At 38.3% G+C, this 22,362-nt stretch overlaps 2 protein-coding genes across 3 annotated transcripts; both read right to left on the minus strand.

Annotated features, from left to right (window-relative positions):
* Positions 1–2,067: 2,067 nt before the first annotated feature.
* Positions 2,068–5,467, minus strand: polr1f (RNA polymerase I subunit F). Its single transcript, XM_058377263.1, has 4 exons — positions 5,158–5,467; positions 3,992–4,133; positions 3,612–3,820; positions 2,068–3,359 (listed from the first exon to the last, which is right to left on the minus strand). Exons 1-4 carry the CDS (start codon positions 5,433–5,435, stop codon positions 2,894–2,896), a joined length of 1,095 nt encoding a protein of 364 aa, XP_058233246.1. The 5' UTR covers positions 5,436–5,467; the 3' UTR covers positions 2,068–2,893.
* Positions 5,468–7,204: 1,737 nt separating this feature from the next.
* LOC131345261 (transmembrane protein 196) lies at positions 7,205–16,180 on the minus strand. Of its 2 annotated transcripts, none has more exons than XM_058378072.1 (4): positions 15,708–16,180; positions 13,897–13,953; positions 7,911–8,222; positions 7,205–7,733 (listed from the first exon to the last, which is right to left on the minus strand). In XM_058378072.1, exons 1-4 carry the CDS (start codon positions 15,864–15,866, stop codon positions 7,665–7,667), a joined length of 597 nt encoding a protein of 198 aa, XP_058234055.1. In that variant the 5' UTR covers positions 15,867–16,180; the 3' UTR covers positions 7,205–7,664. The 2 variants fall into 2 exon arrangements, with proteins under 2 accessions (XP_058234055.1, XP_058234054.1); XM_058378071.1 differs by having other exon boundaries at positions 15,702–16,179.
* Between the last annotated feature and the right edge of the window lie 6,182 nt (positions 16,181–22,362).

Consider the following 22,362-nt stretch of genomic DNA (forward strand, 5'->3'; position numbering starts at 1 on the left):
AGATCCAACCTTCAGCCTGTCAGGTATTTCAGCAATAATGATTAAACATGGTGGACGAATCGCAGCTCTATTTTTGGACACTAGGAGCCGCCATTCTGTAAAGCCACACGAAAACAAGAGCACCACTTTAATCTTTGCAAAAGAATAAATAACTTTTGCATGGCATGTATTAATATGATCGAAGTGTAATTCTTTTTTTCTTATGAGACACATTATTTTATTTACCTTAAAATCTCAGAGGATAGTGAGGTTGATGACATGAAATTTAAGCACGAGGAAGCATAAGACTTTTTTAGAATCGACTGATTAAGATGAATAATCGTTAATGGAATGGTGTAATATGGCCCAGAGTGAATCAGACTTCCTGTTCCCATTACAAAGTTGATTATTATCAGTAACAGCGTGTCCCAAAGTGTTTTATTTTCCCACAGGTTTCAAATCTTTTTTATTTTTTCAGTCTGTAGTTACATTTCATGTTGTGGAGTGGCTATGAGTCAAGTTAGTCTCCTGTTATCACTTGTTTTCAGCTTATTTAAGTGAATAAGACTGTAAAGCATAAACACATCTCTCCTGAAGACTTTCTCATCATGAAACAACATACTGGCTGTTACAGAGCTCTGATACTGGAGACTCCTTCCATGAATACTAAGTGCTCAACGCTCCTCACGTAATGGAAAGTTTCCATGATGGGAAAGATTTCATGACAGATGTGTTTAAGCTTCCCAGCTTCTCATTAACTTGACAAGATGTCGTTTTATGTCTTATTTACTTCACACACACACAAAAAAGAAATAAGCTAAGAAATAAGTGATGACAGGTGATAACTTGATTCATAGGCCACTCCAAAACTGCATGACTGCAATGGTCAGCAATTCGTTAATATTTTTTATTTGTAGTAATTACAATCCTTTAATAAATAAATAAATAAATAAATAAATAAATAAATAGTTTACATGTATTACTAGTCTCAGATTATATGGAGTGTTAAATCTATAAAATTCCCTTGACTGTTTGCTCTTGATTATTTCTGTAGTAGAAATCTGAACTCCTCTCAGAGCCGAACTCAACATAAAATAAGAACTCCCCAAGAACCTGAATTTGTACTATATCTAGTATTATATTTATAGCATTATAGCAGGTACTCCATCACCTGTGACATTATATTTCCCCCTCCAATTGGCCTTCGATAAAAGGGAAAACAGTCTGGACGTCCTTGCTCTAATGCATCCACATGAATGCAGGCCGAGGTCCAGGGCTACGTTAGTGCATGGAGGTGGGAATATTTCCTCAGAACAGAAGCCACAGCAGGGAGCAGACTGAGCACCTGCCAATAACGTTGTTTTTCCTCAGGATTTTTTTTTCTTCAGAGTCAGAAATCTTTCTGAGGTTTGGAATGGCCCTTTTATGTTTCCTGTGCACGTAATATAAGAAACTTTATACCTTCAACATGAAATACTGGCACGGGAATGAAAGCACGTGTGCTGGCTCGGTCCGGTCTGGGAAATCCCTCTCAGAGTGGGACGTTCACCGGGACATTTCAGCTATTTGTCTCAATTTTGTTTTCAAGGATTAATGCAGTCATGTATTAAAACTACGAGTGTCATTTCTGTCGAAATTTATCTCAATAACTAGCCGCAGGTACACAGCAGACCCTTACAACTTGATTTTATTTACCGAAACCGGAGGAACGGCTCAATTTGCAAAGTTGTCTGTCTGCATTATTCCACTGCTGACATGAGGACATATGAAAGCAGAAACAGACTGAGAGCTGAATGTTAAAAGGCGTTGAATTCTCAATCACGAAGCGGAAACACCGTCGAATAAATTCAGAGCACTGAAATATATTCCTTCGTTCTTTATACAAATGACACATCTGTATTTATTTCACTGCATGCAGCACTTCACCTGGCTGTGTATGTGATGTATTTTACATTCGAAATTATTATTTATAAAGATAAATTCATGTTGGGAAAAAAAAAAATACAATTTACAGAAACACAGTTGAATTTGTTGACCTTGCAACAAGAACAAACCGAAAGCTTTAATATGTATAGCAACATTCTTGGCTGAAGACTTGACTAACACCCATAATGTAAGGTTTTATTTATATGTACGTAATTGTTGAAATTTAATACAATTTAGTTTGCCATATTTGGTGTAGGCTAAACATTAAACATCAGGTCTAACATTTCATAAAGAAGAGAGACTAGCCTCCTTTTGGGACAACTGCTCATCATTGAAGATTTTTTTATGGTTTAAATCATTTTTATTTAAACAACACAATCACCAGGTTTAACTTGTAAACTTTTCACTGAAAAGTTCTCCCGGAAACCCAGAACATATTTATGCTATATGGATGAATAAAGTGTGTGACGCACATGGCGCAGATGTATTGTGCAACAGTAATTATCATCTATAATATATCTAGGTACATCCTCCAGGCTTATGAGCTACTTACCATGAATGTATGTACACAGTCTCTTATTCCAGGTCTGACTGCTTATGCAAACTGTTATACGAAGAGATGACTATTTGGAAAAATGAGTGATTACGCATGAACTTTTGATGATTTTTTTTTTTTTTAGGAAAATGTGAATTTTACAAACATGGATACTTTGAATTTCAAGGCAGTTCATTCAACACAAATAAATGTACATAGAGGAACATTTTAAAATGCCACGAATTCAACAGCTTTCAAAATGTAATACTAAATTTTCAATTGAAATCGTCTTGATTAACAGTGAAAACTCCACACTGCCCTCTATTGGTAAACAAGTGAAAATATATATCTCTCCTGTTGCAGCGTAATCTGTCCTTTATTGCGTTATTATATATTACTAATAATACACATTCAGGCACTATAAAAATTAAAGTCACACGATAAAAGCGAGCATCACTTCATCTTTTTCTTCTTTTTAGCTGGAAGAATATCAGAGTCCTCTTGGAGAAGTAAATCCTCCTGTGCTTTCCTCTTTTTGCTGCTTTTATCACTGATGTATCCGCTTGAGTCACTGCCCGGGAGATCGGCGCTGGGGGACGGCAGCTCGGCGTGCGATTCCTGCTTTTTCTCCTTTTTCTTTTTCTTCTTTTTCTCCTTTGGATGGCTGATGGGATCAGGATCCAAATCCATTCCATTAGCGTTAACATTGTGTGTCATGACCTCATCTGTCTGGTTGTTGTTCAGCTCCTCTACAGCCTGATTGTCCGTTTCTATGTTCTTTTTCTTTTTTTTCTTCTTGCGCTTTGAAGCATCTGAGATCTCGGAGGGGTCTTCAGCAGGGTCTGCTTCAGCAGCTTCTTCCACGGTCTCATTCTGCCCTGTTTCTGTACTGCTGAAGGAGTCAGTAAGCTCCTGCAACCTAAAATACATCCAAACAACAAATTGGAGGCTTACAGTTCACATTATTCACAGAATAAGTGTAATAGTATAATGATAATAGTATAAAGTTTGTGATAGTGATAAATATAAAGAGTGATTACGTTTTTAAAACAGCTTGAGGTTTTTTTAAATAATTCATGAATTTATAAGCATGAACTTTTATTAGATTAGATGCATTTATTCCCATATTTTCGATCTGAAGGCTCTAAAATTGATCATATCATAAATATACCTGGACTTTTCAAGTCTTCCTCTGATCAGCAGAACTCCAGCCACATCAGCGTCCAGCTGAACCACCTCGAACTTTAGGCTGCCTCCCAGCGTCATGCCCGAGTCTCTCCACTGCTCAGGAGTGAGCTGAGCCGGCTTCACCACACTGGCGTTAAAGCAGCCGTGAACCAGGCAGCCCACATGACCCACTCCGATTTTATTTATCACACCCTACATGACACACACATAACACATACTATTTAATATATTTAAGAAGAAACTGCAGATAGGTGAATCAATGATGCTTCAAAAGGGTTTTTGTCAACTTATCTTAAAATTGAGATTAGATTTCAATCTATATATCAAAGAAGAGCTTAACATGATAATCACACACACACTCACCACAAGTGTTTCTCCTTTCTTCGGCTTGAAGATCACAAACGATGCCTCGATGTTTAAGTGAATGTAGCCTTGGTCATCGAAAATGTCCCCATGATGTCCTATAATTTTGATGGCATCATAAGCCAAAGGCACACCTTTCAAACTGAAAGAAAAGAAAACAGAGAGGGTTTTCAGTTACAGGTCATGTCTAAATAATAAGAGGAAACGGATGCTTGCTTGTACTGTATTTAACGTCTCCTCAACTCCAAAGTCATTCAGCCTGTGACATGAAGTTACCACCATGCGATAAGTTAGTTACAGTCTAATAACAGCACATGCCAACGTGTGAAAAAATAAATGTATAAATATTAATAATATAAATAACGTCAAGTGAAATGACCATTTTAATAAAAACAGGCTCTAAGAGTGAAAATATCACTATTGAACTACAGAAAAACGTGCCTGTTATTTTAAATAGTTTATTATAAAAGAAACAAGTACTGAAGACGTCTGTGTTTTGTTTTTTCTTTTAACCTGACTGCAAAAACAACAATAATTCACTTTGTGGAATAGGAAACTTAGAGAGATTTAAGAAACACACGATTAATCCAACATTGCACAACAGTGACCTGGAACTGATCTATTTTTATTCATCTTCATGAAGAAGTGGTCCTCAAAGCAGGCTGTGTGAAGCATCTTCTTCTTTCAGCTTTTCCCTTCAGGGGTCTCCACAGCGAATCATCTCTCTCCACCTATCCCTATCTTTTGTATCCTCAACACTTACACCCACTAGATTCATATCCTCATTTATTACATCCATATACCTCCTCTTTGGCCTTCCTCTTTACCTCCTGCCTGGCAGCTCCATGTCCAACATTCTCCTACCAATATACTCACTCTCCCTCCTCTGAACATGTCCAAACCATCTTAATCTGACTTTCCCCAAACGTCCAACATGAAGCATAGCCTTTTAAAATAAGTCACTGTAGTAGAAACCACAAGCCACCATTATCATTACTCCATCACATGGATCACAATGATCTGTAGAGATTATTTGTACTGGTAAATAAGACTGGGAGTGCAGCTGCTGAGTCAAAACCAGAACACTATCTGCAGCTGGAGAAGTATCGAGATCTGGACACTGCTCAGGACAGCTGCTGAGCCCAAACACGACAAACATCAGATACCTGCTGGAGTACTTTAATAGGTCAGCGTTGAGTTCTTGCTGGATCCCGGTCCTCTTCTTGTTCAGGTACATGGGAGGCAGAGCAACGTGTCTGCGGTGTGTGTGTAGCACGAGACACGAGTAAGGCGCGGGCACGAGCTCACGCGCGTCCGCGAAACTCGGGATCAGACACTGAACCGTGAGAGCATCACGAACCGGAGCTGGGTTTAACCCCGCGGACTTGTCTGTGGAGGGTTCACTTAGTTTGGGGTCATCATCCGTCTGCTCCAGATTGGCCATGTTGCCTAAACTTTGAGACGGAAACACGTGGTTTGCTTCCTCGTGTTAAAGAAAAAACAAAGGTTTAGTGGGGTTTATCGCCACCTAGCGGAGAGGAGGGGAATGAAAGAGCTTTAACTTTTATTTCTTGTGTCATAATGCATGTGGGCTTAGGGTAATTAAACCACCACACACACACACACACACACACACACACGTGCTGGGATTATTTTATTTTAAAAGTTGCACGACTTACGCTTTTAAAAAGTTTCTAAGTGCAGGCGTGTGTGTGTGTGTGTACGTGCATGTACGTGTATGTGTGTGTGTGTGGGAGGGGGGGGCGATCCGTCGACTATGTTTGGTCAGAAAGTGTTAATGCAAGTACACAATAATGCACGAGCTCCAATGTTATCTTTCCTCTAATAAAGATTTACCGAGAGCCATGTGGGGAAGCTCCACACATCTAAGATTATAAATAAACAGATTAAAAATGTGTTACGGTTTAACAGATGTTCATTGATATGATTGAATGTTGATTAAGAGTTTCCTGTAAGAATTATTTACACTTATGGAAGGAGTCTCCTAGTTTTCTAGCAGAAGAAAAACATACTGTGTTTTGCAGTTTCTCAGTAACAGGCCGTGGTGTAAAGAGGAATAAATCATCAATTGTTGTTATTTGGACATGATGTTATAGGAAAAGAATAGACTCCAGGTTGGTAACAAAGCATGAAGGATTAATTTCTTATAACAGTAACACATTGTTCCTCACAAAATGTGCATACAAATAAACTATCTAACTAAAAAAAAATCCCTTATTTTGTTTGAAGACAACCATATATGGTTTCATTCATTCATTCATTCATTCATTCATTCATTCATCCATCCATCCATTCATCTGTCCGTCCATCCATCCATCCATCCATCCATCCATCCATCCATTCATTCATTCATTCAGCTTCACTAAGCACTTCTGGTCTGGACATATCAGATTCCATTGGTCTGCCCATGTCCTTAAAATCCTCACCTGCTCTCAATAGCAAAAATCATGCTGTGGTTCCTTGTAATTGAAACCAGATCCTTTCTATCATGGACTCACCATTTCAGGCACATACACCTGCACTCTGTCAAGACACTACAAGACGCCTGCCTTTAGCTTATGAACCCTTTCAGATTTTTTATGTATATATACATATTCTACTATTTGCCTGTTTTTTTTTTAGATCCTCACCCTGGATTAGACTGACTAGAAAATGTATGCATGGATGTATTGACCCTCGGGAGCATCCGAGTCAGACTCAGAGGCACCATCGAAGGTCAGTCAGGCGGGGAATCGTGTAAGGGCAATGTAGTGAGTTTATATGTGATGACCAGTGATATACATTTAACACACTAGCAGACATTCAGTCAGTCAACTTAGTAGCTGTACTGCATACAACACACAGCTATGGAACTGCACTCACTGACTATAAAAGTGATGCAAGCAATCTGTAGAGTGGTGTATGTGTGTACAGTATGTCCATATACATCTGTTTTAGTGTGTATGGTTGAGTGTTTAGCTCTTTATGGGAAGTTAAATGATTTGTTTAGTCAGTCATTTTGTAGAAAAGAAGCATTTTTTCCTAGCAACATGTACTTCAGGAAAAGATGAAGATTTAATTGTTATGTATAGGATTATTTATTTATTGTAATACAAATCAATGGAAATACCCCTGTGTGTGTGTGTGTCAAATCAAACATGAGACAAAGTGCATTTCAGTCATTTTATTTCATTTTTATATGAAGCCTCTATATAAAAATACTGTAAATCAATAAATTATTCTCTTGTACAAGCATTTTACATTGTGCATTTTGTATAATTTGAGGTCCGAGCATTCAATATGCCATACATGACAATTTCAGAGACATCAGAGTCATCATTCCCATAACCCATAATCAGTAGGAATAAAGGAGAGATGCAGGAGGAATGCATTAAGAAAAGGAGAGAGGGATAATATGAGAGAGAAAGGAAGTAAAGGTTACATGCATGTTCTGTGCTCACTGATACAATGCTCTGTACTCACTAATGAACACTCCTGAGGCATCGCATCCCTGAATGCTCAATCCACAGAGATGATTTCTCCCTTTTTTTGCCACAGTAGCATTCAGTATCCTCGGGGCTGATGTGTGCTGGAAAGTCCTACGGATGGCCATCCGCTCCTTAACGTCAATCCTACTGAGAGTGCAAAGTCATCAGAGTGACACACAAGTTTGTCACGGCGATGCGCTCCGACCATTGTACGTGATTTGTGGGATACCATTACTGGAGTTATCCATTACTTCCTGTTTGGAAAAAGAGAGAGAACAGGATGATCAGGGTGAGGTCTAATTATCTAAAATGCATCAAGTAAGGATCTGCACAGAGGTTGAGACAGGAACTATCTATTTTTACCCACAGACACACACACACAGAGCTATCCATCACTGTAACAAATCTCTGAGAAGTAAGTGCAAGCCTACACTGAGACACTGAGAGACACCCGGACTGGGCTCTCCTCTCTTCCGTTCGTCCTCTACCTTCTCGGCCATCTCGTGCGAGTGATGCAGCGAGTGTTCTCGCTCCAGGAACATGCGCTGCTGCTCGCTGCTGGCTAGCCGACAGGTCAGCCACGTGGACAGGGTGCAGCTGCTGATCCCCAGGCAGGTCAGAGACATGGCTGCCATGTGCAACGAACGCACGGCATCGGGACGCTTTACCAGCGCCCGCACAAACTGGAAGTTCAGGATTCCTCCGATCAGGCCGCAAATGCAGCATGCTGAGAACAGGATCATCTGAGTGAGTGAGAGAGAGAAGAGTGAGAGAGGGATGGAAAGCTTAAATCCATTACTTTTCTTTTTCTTTGTGATCATTTTATTAGTATTTAAACATTTATTAGTCATAAGGGTGCACATACATATTTAGTACAGTTTAGTACAGTACATGTATTTACACTTATTAGACTTTTGTCGGTTTTGTCATCTATCTATTTAGCAGACAACTGACTAAACAACTAGCTAACTAACTTAGAATATTAAATAATAAAAATAAATAAATAATAATAATAATAATAATAATTATTATTATTATTATTAATTATTTTTAAAAATGTATTTATTTGTAGTAGTGGTAGTATTATAAATAAATAAATAAATAAATAAATAAATAAATAAATAGCCAAGGTATACCACTAATCAGACAGTTAAAATGTGATCTCCTGGAAAAAAAAAAGGTTTCTCAGTGGTTTTGTTCAGATAAAGGTTCTATTTATTTATTTATTTATTTATTTATTTTTTTGGTAAATGTTATTTCTGTTCGCTTTAATCGAGGAAGCTAAAGTTCCTGTTTTTGATTAATTGTGCAGCCTTACAGCATTTATTATCTCCCTTCAGAGAGGCAGCAGAGAAACACGCTCCAGGTTTGCACATTTTGGCCACATTATTGGATCACCATAAAGGTTACCGCCCACTGAGCAGAGACATGCAGCACGAGATATAGAGGAGAAAAGTGGAGCTGAGTTTAATAGCCATTCTGAATTCTGCTGTTCTGTTGTTTTTAATTGTTCAGACTGTGCCAGGAAGCAAGGTGTTATCTAATGTCACCATAATGCAGCCTCGACACTTTTTATTAAGTAACTTTTACCTCAGAATGTTTAGAGTGCTCCCTCAGCTTGTGTTATTTAGCCACAGTCACGACTCTCATTAGCACTTTACTGTTGATTACAGTGACACACACCAGCCCTAATATCCGGGTCACTATTACTGTAAATCTACTGAGCGTGTGAAATAAGAAAAGACACATACATTTTGATTAGCCTTCACACTGAGCCAGAGTTCTGTAGTCAAGTCTGGAGCCAAGTGATAGATTAGTGGGAAACGTAAGTGTGTGAGGAAGCGTGTATGTGTGTGTGGGGTTGATGGTTATTTCCACATTGTTTAATGTATTGTCTTTATGGTGATTTTGTGGTAGGTCCTAGGCAGGGAAGGGGTCCAGGGAAAGCTTATATTCCTAATACCAGCAGTTAATGAACTGGGCCATCTCCATTACCCCCATCTGTGACAACTAGGCCAGATTCCCTTGTGTGTGCCCTAAATGAGAATCTAAAATAACTCAACACATGATGTAGTTTAGGGCACACATGAAAAGAGTTGATATGTTGTTTTAAAACCTTTAATCCCAGCTAAATTAAATCCCAGCTAAATATACATTTAGCAAAAAAACTCTTTTTATGTATTTATAATGATAGATTTCGATTTTCTGAAATTTCAGTGATGTAACCACTTGTGTAAATGGATGGCACTAATCTAGCTAAAACTCTGAAATTCCGACCTCTGACTAGGAAAAAAACTAAGTAAACCAAACTCAGAATTCTTACTCTTAAACTGCGAAGGTTCTCCTCAACCCTGAGTACAACAAATGATATCAAATCAGCATAGCTACTCAGAGCATCAACATTAAAAAAGTAGCACTCTAAAAGACTTATTATATGACGTATGTGCTTTAGATCAGTCATTATACAGCTGGTTAAACCTATAACACGGAATATCCAGTTTGCAGAACATAACATACATCACTCATCACAGCTAGCGGGCTAGTTTGTTGCTAACAAAAGACAAACGTGGAAGTTTCCATGTATTTTTTTTCACTTTGTATCTTAAACATAAGGGGATCAAGAATGTCAAAATTCTTAGCTCTAACTTTTCTCTTCTGAGGTGAGATAAATGCAGCATTAATAGCTGACACTGCTATACTGCTACACTGCTAAAGAACTCTGACATCATAGTAAGTTGAGGTATCTTAAATGTACATTAGTCAAAACATCTAGAATTTTCTATTATAAGATTTCAATGAAGAACTAATATGAAATGTATTATAATGCCAGATAAATTAGAATTTACTTCTTTCTAAAAATGAAAAGAATTATGGCCACGGTGATTTCAAGCTTGACATTAGGAAAGAATTGTCTATAATTTTAATCTTATCTTATCAAAGGAAATGCTAGGTGTATTAGACTATATTCTAGATTTTTTCTCTTGCATTTGTCAGTGTAGCCTCTGCAGTGTACACCTTGCATTTTAGTAAAAAAAATACTGTTGTAAATTCTTTAGCTAGCTAGCCATTAACATAATGATCGATTCCCACACTAGATGTTACCTGTTCTAATGCACAATTACTTTTCTTAAGTATTAATGAAGACATTGCTTAACATCTTTCTTACTCAGGTGAATCTCAGATCTTTTAGAACTGAAGATAACAATTTGCCAGCTATATAACCAAACTTTTCTCTAGAAGATGTTTAAATATCAGAACAATTTATGCTAGTTTATCAGCTTGTTCAGGCTGTTTAACAAGAGAACTCGTGATAGTTAGCCATGCCTATTTTTGTATATTAATATCTGACATTTGCTCATCCTCAATGTGTGTAATTTCTTTAACCTGTGTCCTTATATCTCCTCATCTATATTCTCACTAGTGTGTTACCACTATTTAGCTTGTGGATGGCTTACGATTTTATGACAGGTATGGGAAGAAAATAAACAGGTTAGATAATGTTCTGATCTCAATACACAGAGACTGGGAAATAAAAATCCACACCTCCTAAGAGCAGTCGGATGTTATGATTTTTATCTAGCTAGGTAGCTAAAGTTAGCAGACTCATATCTTTCAGTCTAAGTTTACTTATTAGGCACACTAAGTAGTGTATTTAAAGTGTTTGGGATGCAGCTTTAAGCCGTGTTTGAATGCATTCTGGTTAAATTTTGCAGTAGAGCAAAAAAATACCATAAGGGAAGTGGACAAAATTCCAAATAAGTTTCCAGCCTTCTAGACAGCTACAAAGGCCTTGTTATTAAATGTCTTTCATTATTAATTTTTTCATCAAAGAACATTGGAGAAACAGTATATGTAAAACAATTCCTACAAAAATGAATTAAACCAGGTGTGATCGCCTCTGATATATGTTTTATTTTTTATATTCTGTATGTTTATATGGAGCTACTGAGTCTTGACAGCATTTGGTTTGATTTACAAAATGATTATATTTATTTGTCTTTGAATGAACCAACCCATTCATTTTTGTATTGCAACTTTACATTCATTAATGAAACTTTACGTTCAACTATAGTTTAAAACTGTGCAATTATTATAATGATTTAATTTTGCTTGTCAACTGCAACCTACATTGAATATATATACATTTACACTATTTAACAGACACCTTTATCCAGAGTGACTCTCAATTTATTTCATTTTATACAACTGAGCAATTAAGGGTTAAGGGCCTTGTTCAGGAGCCTGGTTGTGGCAGTTTGGTGGCCCTGGGATTCTAACTCAGTAGGCCAACACCTTTACCACCAAGCTAACACATCCCCATATATTTAGGCAACTAAATAATTTAAACCATTAAAGCGTCAGCAAATTCTCTGTTGCGCTATTAGTTCTTTATTTATTTTTGCATAAATGTATTGTATCTGGTCTGGACCTGCCTCCTCCCACCTGAGAACCGCCACTTTGCTGATTCTGTATATGACAACTTTGCGGTGCCGTTATTTTGTCACCTTTCCGTACACTCATTTTTCCTGTTGGTCTAAGCACTAAGAGCAGTTTTAGATAAGCACTTTCCACCCAAATTTGCAGGCTGTACTGCTTTACTACAGCGAGCAGAAAGTGATGAGCCAATGGAAAGAGTGTGGGTAGTTTACAGCCTTCACTAACACGGTAGAGTGTCCTAAATGTCATTACAAAGAGCCATTAGGAAACCAGAGAGGCTATCAATTCAGTCATTTACTAATGTGTGGAAACATTTCAGTCATTCCGATGCACATATAATAAATTCAATCAACGAGAGAAAGAGTGAGAATGAGATATGGAGAGAGAGAGAGGTGAGGCAATAGATGTAAAAGATGCTGAAATAATGCAAAAGTAATTAATTATGGTGCAATAAAATAGGGAATGGATGGGTGCTTTATAGAGATATCACAGATAAGTCAAGGGAGAATATGAGCAAGGGGATGTGAGACATATAGAAGACAGAGAGGACGGAAGAAAAACAAGCCGTCAGAGAAAGAGAGAGAGAGAGAGGGCAACCTCAAGACCTTCCAGACTAGGTTTCACTTTGATATAGATTTGTCATTAACACTCTTTCCTGTGACTCCTCCACCTCTCTTTTCAAGGTGTCTAATTGAATCTCCTCATCCATGCAGTATCGTTATGCTGAGTGTCTTAGGATCTACACGTCTCTGAGTGGAAATGCAACTTAAAGTAAGAACAATTCCCGAGACACGCTCATTTTATGAACTTTTCTGAACTATGCAAATATTAGGTGTATTATTGAAACATCTTTATTGGAGATATATAGTTTAAACTTCTTACATATCCACTCACTTATCAAATTTTCATTCAAATTGTTGTTAAAATAGAAGTGGCGTTATTTATAGACCTATTTGTGTTGGAGTTACGGAGGTTTGGTATCGTTAAACCCATTCAACACAAGTAACAAGTGAAAACAAATTATACATGGATTCACTATTCCCAGCCAATATTAAACTATTGCAGACCCCCTGGTGCTCCACACACTCCCCAGTCTCATGGCTTTATCGAAACAATTCCAGATGTTCCAGGTGTTTAGTGACCTTAAATGATGAGAAATGTCTGAGAAAAAAATTTAAGAAATTCAATGGGTTTTGTTTGAGTTCTTATAAATGGAGTCATAAGAAAAAGTCTGGGTATGGGACTATTCCTGCCCTGAACTTTAAATTTAGTGGATTTCTATTTCATATCTGCATTAAATACTGGTGTTTAAAGTTTGTGTCAGTCAATTTAGAATAATGTCTGTACCCAATCATCTAGCTTCATATCGTACAATATGATTTATCTTTAATTAAGCTTAATGACAGCGACTCTTCAAAACCCATTCACAGTGCTGTGCTAATGAAATAGATAATATTTCAATATATACCACAACGCTGTTGAATTCTCAAATCCCATTGGTCAGAAGGTATTGATTCATTTTCTATAACAGCAGGTCCGATGGTAGTTCCAGCTGCAGGTGACATGCTCCTTTTTAATACCTTATTGTTTCTATGGTAACCGTTTACAAAGGGATGAAGTGGTGATGGCGTGGTGGACGTATATTTAGCACGAATCTCCAGTACAGGCAGTTTGTAACAGTCTAAGGTAATGCGGTAACTTTAAGCCGAAGAGAAACGTTAGTTCCAGTTTCTCTGCAACTTCAACAGGAAGAAATAAGTGAGACTGGTGAGAGAAGAACTGTTCATAGTTGTAAAAACCTAAGTGATAACAGGAACTAACTTGTTTCAAAATGCTGTAATATGGGCTACATGACATCACTATACTATCAGTTAATGTCCTAGAACAGTGGGTCCGGTTGTGTTTAATTCCTTACAGAGTGTCCACAAGGACATGGTCTAATAGATACATTTTAAAACAGTGATAACTATTTGTACTCACAACCAGTCCAGTCCTTTTTCTCGCACACAGCATCCCACAGAGCCCACAGACGAGGAACTAGAAAAGGAGATAAAGCAGAAATACATTACTGTGCTGTTTTTAAAAAAAAAAATGCTGAATAGAAAACTATTTAAATGTCACCACCCAGGCTTGAGGTCAGAAACAGACTGTATGCTATAATTACCTATACTATCCTTAATCCTGCTGTATATCTAGCCTGGTCAATACATTGCGGTGTATGGATGTGATCTGGAGAACTGAATCACAAAAAGGCTTGGGTTATGGATCATGTCTGACCTGATGCACCCAAGTGGTTTACTCTAAAGTGCCCAGAAGAGGGGTTATAATTGGTTTTCAGTGCAGACTCTTAGTATCTGAATGTCTGGGATCATGCTATGTGTCTCAAGCGGACTTTGATGTCTCAGATAATTGAGATGCCAATCCATCAAAACTAAGATATAATAAGCATTGTAGCTTGAGTTCTGTGAAATACTGATGATATCTATTTTCTTTTGTATTTGAAATAAATAGGCACTATTTACAACATACATGTATTTAGCCAGAACTATATATACACCATTTTAAGTATTGAAGAAGGGTATATTAAAGAGCATGGATATACACTCTTAGAATAAAACAGTACTAAAGTGTACTACCTTTGTTGCTATGGTGGTACTCTCAAGGGTGTGTATCTTTTCCCTAGACACACCTTTAAACATTTACTTCAAACACTTAACATTATAATCCATTTATGGCCTTTAAATCATTCTTAAAGTTTATGGCCCTTAAATCATTCTTAACACTATATCCATGCTTTCAGACAAAAAAAAAAAAATACACATTAAAGGTACAAAAACCGTATCCTTCAGAGTATCACCACAGCAACAGGGAATGATATAGCGTGGTACTATTTTTTCTTGTGTAGGACACCTGAAACCAAATATAGAGCTTTCTTTCACTCTCAGAGAAAAGAAAAAGCAAGCTGTATTATTACCTGTCACTAAAACGATACCCTATCATGCACTTTAAGCTGTAACTTTTACCAGGAATTGTGAACATAGTGCACCTTCGAATCTAATTTAAGGTATTATCATGCTCTTTATAGTTTAATAATGTACTTAAAGTAAAAAAAAAAAGTACACTACATTCACTTTCCTTGTAAAATGATCTGTACTATACTATACTATATATTCCAGCACTTTAGGGGATGCTGCTTTACATTTTAATTCAAGCTTTTAATTTGCTTTTAAAATGATATTCCCAACAGCAAGAAGCTAACAGTGCGAGACTTTTGCGGGATTAAAATGAGTTTTAATATATAGACAGATAACAGTTGTTGTTTTTTAATGAAATAACTAAATGGAATGCACACACTGAGAGGATTACATGCAGTTTTAATGGGCATTACACTGAAGTTTGCCCAAAATACCTTTTATATCCTGATTTAAATGCTCTTTCCCTTTTAATTATGCTGAGTGTAATATTTTGGAGCTGCAGCACAGATTTGCCTGTGAAGCAAATAATATCACTGCAGATAGCTATGAAGTTGTACTGGTTATTAGACTGGAGTTTGCAGGCTACTAATTATGTTAGAAAATCGCTTAAAGTACCTCTATGGTTATATGGCATAGATTCATGTGAAGGCGCACACATTGATAGAAAGAGGTGAGAATGGTTATTAAACTAAAGTTTCCACAGTTTATTTTAACCCAGTAGTATCTGAAGCCGTGAAAAATATTTGCACATGACGTTGCGCATAGCAGAGAAGTTGCAACAAAGACAACACAATGTAAAGTGAAACGTACACACACCCCGCTCCACACCGGGGACGCATGACCCTGCTGCGTCTTGTGCTCGTCTCGCGCTCTGCTGATGGCCACGGCCCCGAGCGCGATGCTGGCCGCACCGAGCCCCACCTGCAGCACGGACAGCATCAGCAGACTGCATACGATCTTCCGGCTGCTGCACATCCTCGCTCGGGCATCCTTCCCGTAGCTCCGGAGCAGTGCGGTCCGCTTCGGGCTTGGCCCACCTTAATCCATACTTCTTCTCTTACTCACGTTGCGCTCACTCCTGTAGAAGTCCCGTGGAGTGTAAGTGTGTAGATCACTCGTGTAGAGCTTCTATGAAGTATAAGTACATAAATCAATCCTGTAGAGGTCCAGTACAGAGTAACGCTGAGCGCATCTCTGCTCCAAATCAAGCCGCCTTCTCCGTGCACGCGCTGCTTCACTAAGGAGGGATGACTAGAGTAGCAAGTGTTTACAGTGCATTATAAGACAGCCTCTCTCTCTGCACACACTCTCACACACGCACACACACACACACACGCACACACACACACACACCCCTCAGCCCCTCCTCCTGCCCATGGCCACTCACAGGTCTGTAGGAAGTATCGGTTAAGCAGTTTGAATAGTTTTAGTGCTAATGCAGATGCACTTACAGTAGGCTATTAGATGGCACTGGAATGTGTGTTCCTGTGGATTGCGCACTGCACTCTCAGTAATAAAGGTACCAAACTGTACATTTATTTTTTAGTGGCGCCCTGGATGACATTATAAGCCAGAATATTGAGCCTTATTATATAAAATTTCCATTTACAAAACCAAGACCCATTCAAATAGAAAAATTTATTAAAAAAGATATTATGTGATAGAAAAATATCGGCGAGAATCAAGGGGAAGGTGTACAAGACAGTGGTGAGACCGGCCATGCTGTATGGTTTAGAGGCAGAGCTGGAGGTAGCAGAGCTGAAGATGTTGAGGTTGGGAGTGACACGGCTGGACAGGATTAGGAACGAGTACATCAGAGGGACAGCTCATGTTGGACGTTTGGAGGACGAAGTTAGGGAGGACAGATTAAAATGGTTTGGACATGTCCAGAGGAGGGAGAGTGAGTATATTGGTAGGAGAATGTTGGACATGGAGCTGCCAGGCAGGAGGCAAAGAGGAAGTCCAAAGAGGAGGTATATGGATGTAATAAATGAGGATATGAAGCTAGTGGGTGCAAGTGTTGAGGATGCAGAACATAAATAAACATGCATTCTCCAAGATGAATAATAAGGTTAAGGTACAATTATGTATTTTATATTACTTTCCAGGTGAAATCTACACACTAAAGGCATGTCCTTTTGATGGCACCAAGAGCTGACAGGAAAGTACAGCTAAGTACATGCAAAGAGTCAAGGAGCATGCAGTTAATGTAGACCGATCTATTAATAATTAATAATAATTTCAGTGCTTAAATGTTTTGCTTGCCATATATTCAATAAATAATGAAATGAGAGAACTCTTACACAGGTGGTAGGTAGTGGTACCTTATCAGTTAAGACACTGATTGGAAGGTTGTGAGTGTAAATCCCAGCACTCCCAGACTGCCACTGCTGGACTCTTGAGCAAAGCTTTTAACCCTTAACTGCTTAGTCGTGTAAATGAGATAACATGTAAGTTGCTCTGGATTAGAGCATCTACCAAAAAATGCAAGTACAGTTAAAGAACAGTTGTCTGGTGAACAATCATCTCCAGAAGCTTTTTTATCCTTCAGGCATATGGTGCATCTTGGAAAACACTGGGTGCACACTGGGAATACACTCTGGACAGGGCACTGAAAAAGAAACACAAATCCTGTGTAGTTGTACAGGCAAGAACCACAATAAATATCTCTGCTACTCTTCTACCACTAGAAACACCCACAAAACACATTAAACACACTAATTGGAACCTTCACCTGAAGCGTCACTGCAGGGGAAGTAGTAAAAATGACTGCCCGAGGCTTTACATGGAGAAGGTCCATAAGAGGCTAAGACAAAAAGACCTTTCTTTTCAGAAACCTTTTCCTTTCACAAGCACACTCCCAGACTTAATATCAAACTTTAGCAGTGGCCACTTTACCCGTTAATTCAAGAGACAGATATTTCTAAAATATAACCACAGAATCTCTACAAACCTTAATGTGATGCACATTACATCATGCTCTCACATGGGGCATTCGACGTGTCACGTGTCCGGTGTAAATGTGATCCTGGATGTAAATGTGATTTGTTTTGTTTTGATTTCTCCTGGACTAACAGAGAAGCTTTATCATTGCACAGTACCGTTCAGTCCTATATCAGATTAGTAAGCTTACCTCACTATGAACTCCACTGTGATCTGGTTTCCATGCTACAGAAAGTAAAAGAAGGCCTCCCTTTCTCTCTCTCTCTCTGTCTCTCTCTCTCTCTCTCTCTCTCTCTCTCTCCCCCTCTGTCTCTCTCTCTTTCTCTCTCTCTCTCTTTCTCTCTCTCTGTCTCTCTCTCTCTCTCTCTCTCTCTCTCTCTTTCTCTCTCTCAGTCTCTCTCTCTCTCTCTCTCTTTCTCTCTCTCTCTCTCACACACACATACACACACACGCACACACACACACACACACATACACCACACACACTCCTGGATGTTCATTAAAAACAGGCCACAGTGCCACTCAGTCTCTGCCTTTTGCGGATTTTCCTTTACAGAAATTTTATATCTCTTTTAGGCGCTTAACATATTCTACTTTTACATATTGTCTCTTCACATGTGTGGAATTGAATTCTTTTCCACATTCCACATTAATTTTCTTAATTATGGGTTTTATTTTTATTTGCAATTTTAAGTGTTATACCTTCAGTGGAAATAGACTTAACAGCTATATGATCTGCTTATTGTAGCACTAATGTCCACACACACACACACACACACACATAGTGCAGAACATAAGGTCTTGCAGTGTGTGAAAAAAGTTAAAAATGCATACATGCAGTACATACATACATATAATACATATATACACTCATACATGCATACACACATATATACACACCTAGCCATACATACACACAGTACAAACATATAATTGCCCTTGTGTGGTAGTGCCACTGCACCGCAAATATTTTGTCACTGCCTGTGTGTTTTATGGCAAAAATAGCTACTAAATGTCTATTGTGCAGTGGAGCTTGAAATCGCTGACCACACTAGATGTTAACTGTCCTTCAATGGCATGCAAGACCTCATATTCCCCAACAAGCTCACTCTAGGCAACTTTGTTGTTTTACTTTCTAAAATTATTTTTGCACTTTCTCTTTCACGTTCTTGCATGACTCTCTAAAAAGTCCCGGCGTTCTCCCCATCGATTAAATCAGTGGTTAGATGCACTTTCAGGCACTCAGCATCATAACTGACTCCTTGGCATTTTTCCTGTAGCAGTATAATCGAACACACACGCTATGACAGCAGGTCCTGCATCCCATGGAGAGTGTGAGGAAACTACAGTCTAAGTGGTGAAGTAGGCTAATTGTTTTGGGACAGTTTAGATGAGGACACAGCCCACACACGAATGTGATGCCTAGCTTGCTTTTTAAAGCTGTACCATAAATCTATTTATCCATTCTCATGTCTAGACTAGTTTTGGCAAACATTAATCAAGTCACTTGAACAAATATAGCGCCAGTAGAAGAGCTTAGAAAGTGAAAAATGTTCATATCCTTGTGATAGAATATGCACTATGATGATATGTAGTACTAGAGCTTTATCAAGTCTAAGACTAGGATTAGCCAATACTGAGTCTTAAGGGGGTTTGAGTCGAGAGGATACAGAGACTACCGAAAACCATCAAATCCTTTCGGATGCTAAAAATGACTTCAACTAGTGTTTACTTCTTGGCAAACATTTTGCAAAACAAAAATACAACATTAAGGTTCATTTTTTTAAGACTAAGACCATATTTAGCTCGACCAAATCCCAAGACTGGGACAATTTCCAAATTTAGTACAAATGATCATCAAGTCAACACAGAAAACCTTGAAAACCAGACTTGTATCCCAAAGATTTTTGAAGATTTCACGAGACGTCAAATGTCGTTGCGTACAATTTTTTTAAGTACTTTCAGCTATGTCATTTCCATTACCTCTCATGCTGTCAAAGTTTCAACAGCTTCAAATGTGTGCAGCAATACGACCAGGCTATCCCACTTATGAAACCATAATCTGTCATGTAATGTCATGTTAACTGGGGGTTCTCAAACCATGGACCCTTTTAGCTGAAAAAATAAAACAAAACAAAACAAAAAAATAATAAAAAACCTTCAGTACTCATTTATGGCAATTAGCAGACACCGTTATCCAGAGCAACATATATTTATCTGTATCTTATTTATACAGCTGAGCAGTTGTGGAACCTTGGTCAGGGGCCCAGCGGTGGCAGCTGGTAGGTCCGTGGATTTGACCTCACGACCTTCCAATCAGTCCACCACCTTAACCACTGAGCTACCACTTCCCATAGTACATGTTAATGACCGATTCAATAAAGTTTTAAGTTATCTTACTATTTTATCCCTAATGAGCAAGCCTGAGGTGATGGAGGCAAGGAAAAACTCCCTGAGATGATATGAGGAACATATATGAGGATAATATGTAACATATTCAAATATTAGGCTCATAGTTTAAAATAAACAATAATATACTTATTATATATTGTAACATAGTGTCTATTTTACCTACAAAGATCCAGGTTGACATTATTTATAGACCTACTTCTTTTTGTCAAATAAAAGAAATACGGTAAAGTAGCCATAAAGAATGAATCAGATATTCTATAGCCTTGTTCTATACATAGGCTAATTATTTTGTGCCCCCTCTGCACTTTGACTGGCCATGTCTGGACAAGCCACTCTAATTAGCTGTGATGTAGGATGTCTGAAAATGTTCCTCACCTGAGTGTCTAAAAAAAACCAGGAGAATCGATGTAACTTAGTATGCGGTGTGTTAGTACTCGATTTTGGATGCATGCTCGGTGTTTTCGTACTCTTCTCTTTTTCTTGGGAACTCCACCTGACTGAATTCTCACTATTGATCCCTTAAGACGAGGCCATACGCTCCTGCTGATTCATCAAATACCTTCCAGCTTAATGTGCTTTCTGTCTTCGGTGCACTCTCTTTAGCTTTCTTTCCTGCGCTGTTCTCTGAACCTGGGGCTAAAAATAAAAAATAAATAAATAAATAAATGAAAAAGCTGATTTGATTGTCAGCTCCAAGAGCCAGTGTGGGCCAGAGATCTGGAAATAGTAAGAAGGAGAAGAGAAAGTGCTATTTATAGAGCTCGCTGGCAGTGTTGCACAGTGAAAGAGAACGAGTGGAGTGTGAGGAAGGGAAGGCAGGGTGACGGATTTAATCATATTGTGCACACTGGTGTGTCCCAGGTTGCTTTTTCTTTTGTTAAAGACTTAAGAGTTGTATAGAGAAAGAAAACCATGCTCCTTCTGTACGTGTGTGTGTGTGTGTGTGTGGTGGGTGATACAAGAGTTCCACTTGAGCTGCGGGGAGCAGTGTGTGTGTGGTGTGTGTGTGTGTGTGTGCACGCATTATTTAGCCCTGCTGGCATTTCTCTCCTGCTGCTCTGTTTCTCCAATCTCAGGTCGTGGCTCTGTGCCATGCTACCTTCCATTAAAATCACAGCAGTATTTAGAAACACACTTCTCTCAAACTACACACACACACACTTTTCAGTTCTCTAGTTTTTCGGTAAAGTCATGACCGAATACGCAAAGACTTTACACCTATATCAGACATATAGTACTCTAAGAAAATGTAAGGGTTTATATCTAATTGCTATTCAACTTACAGTTTCGGAGCAGAAGTATCATTACTTTTAATAGGCAGCATATTTATATTTTATCAGGCTACGAAGAGATTTAAATGATTATATGTGATAAGACCACTGGGTACTTTAATGGTAAAAGAATATAAGGAGACTTCTATATGTTTTTTTGTTGGCATTTTATAATTTCTGTTTCAAATGTATTTTATGCAGTGTTTTATTTAACTGTTAATTCTGTGTATTGGTGCAAATTACAGGCAGCAGACAAATAAACAAATAAAGGAAAAAAGTTTGCTCTGGTATATGTCTCTGTAGGGGGCATTTACTTATTTTGCTGTCAAGGTTTGAGTCCACAGGTCTCCTTAGACGGAAGCATGGCTGCAAAACAATAAAGCGCTCTTCTGTTCAAAACCTTTATCATATACCAAATTCATTTATATTCTGACGAGCGTGGACTCCTCCCTCGTCCGCAGGGCATCAGGACACACTGAATGGTTTGATGTCTGCGAAAATGATGTAAATCATATGCAATGGCCTTCACATTCACCAGATCTTATCCTGACTGAACACCTACGGGAGATTTTGAAGCAGTGTGTTAGACTGTCTCTAGCATAGCATCATTAAAACACCAACTGGGGGAATTCTTTGGAAGAAGAAGAGCATTCATCTTGTTCCACTACAGCTCCAGAGGCTTTTAGAATTGATGGCGATTTTACGTTGTTTTTTTCCCTTTAATTTGTCAACTGTCTGTGGTGACAAATTAACAACCGCTGGAGGAACTGAACAGAGAGTTTGTAATGGCTTTATCCTTATCCTATAGAGAGACTATAGCTACACATATCCACATCCAAACACCA

This window comes from Hemibagrus wyckioides, linkage group LG24, assembly GCF_019097595.1.
Source record: "Hemibagrus wyckioides isolate EC202008001 linkage group LG24, SWU_Hwy_1.0, whole genome shotgun sequence".
NCBI classification, from domain to species: domain Eukaryota; kingdom Metazoa; phylum Chordata; class Actinopteri; order Siluriformes; family Bagridae; genus Hemibagrus; species Hemibagrus wyckioides.

Bases quoted from the DNA above. Each gene is read 5' to 3' on its own strand.
- polr1f (XM_058377263.1), bottom strand. From the start codon at position 5,435: ATGGCCAATCTGGAGCAGACGGATGATGACCCCAAACTAAGTGAACCC. The intron at 3,821-3,991 runs GTGAGTGTGTGT...TGTGTCATGTAG, and splicing joins AGAAAGGAGAAACACTTGTG to GGTGTGATAAATAAAATCGG. The intron at 3,360-3,611 runs GTATATTTATGA...GATGTATTTTAG, and splicing joins GGAAGACTTGAAAAGTCCAG to GTTGCAGGAGCTTACTGACT.
- LOC131345261 (XM_058378071.1), bottom strand. From the start codon at position 15,866: ATGTGCAGCAGCCGGAAGATCGTATGCAGTCTGCTGATGCTGTCCGTG. The intron at 13,954-15,701 runs GTACGTTTCACT...CTCCTTTTCTAG, and splicing joins CGGTGTGGAGCGGGGTGTGT to TTCCTCGTCTGTGGGCTCTG. The intron at 8,223-13,896 runs GTGAGTACAAAT...TCACTCACTCAG, and splicing joins GAAAAAGGACTGGACTGGTT to ATGATCCTGTTCTCAGCATG.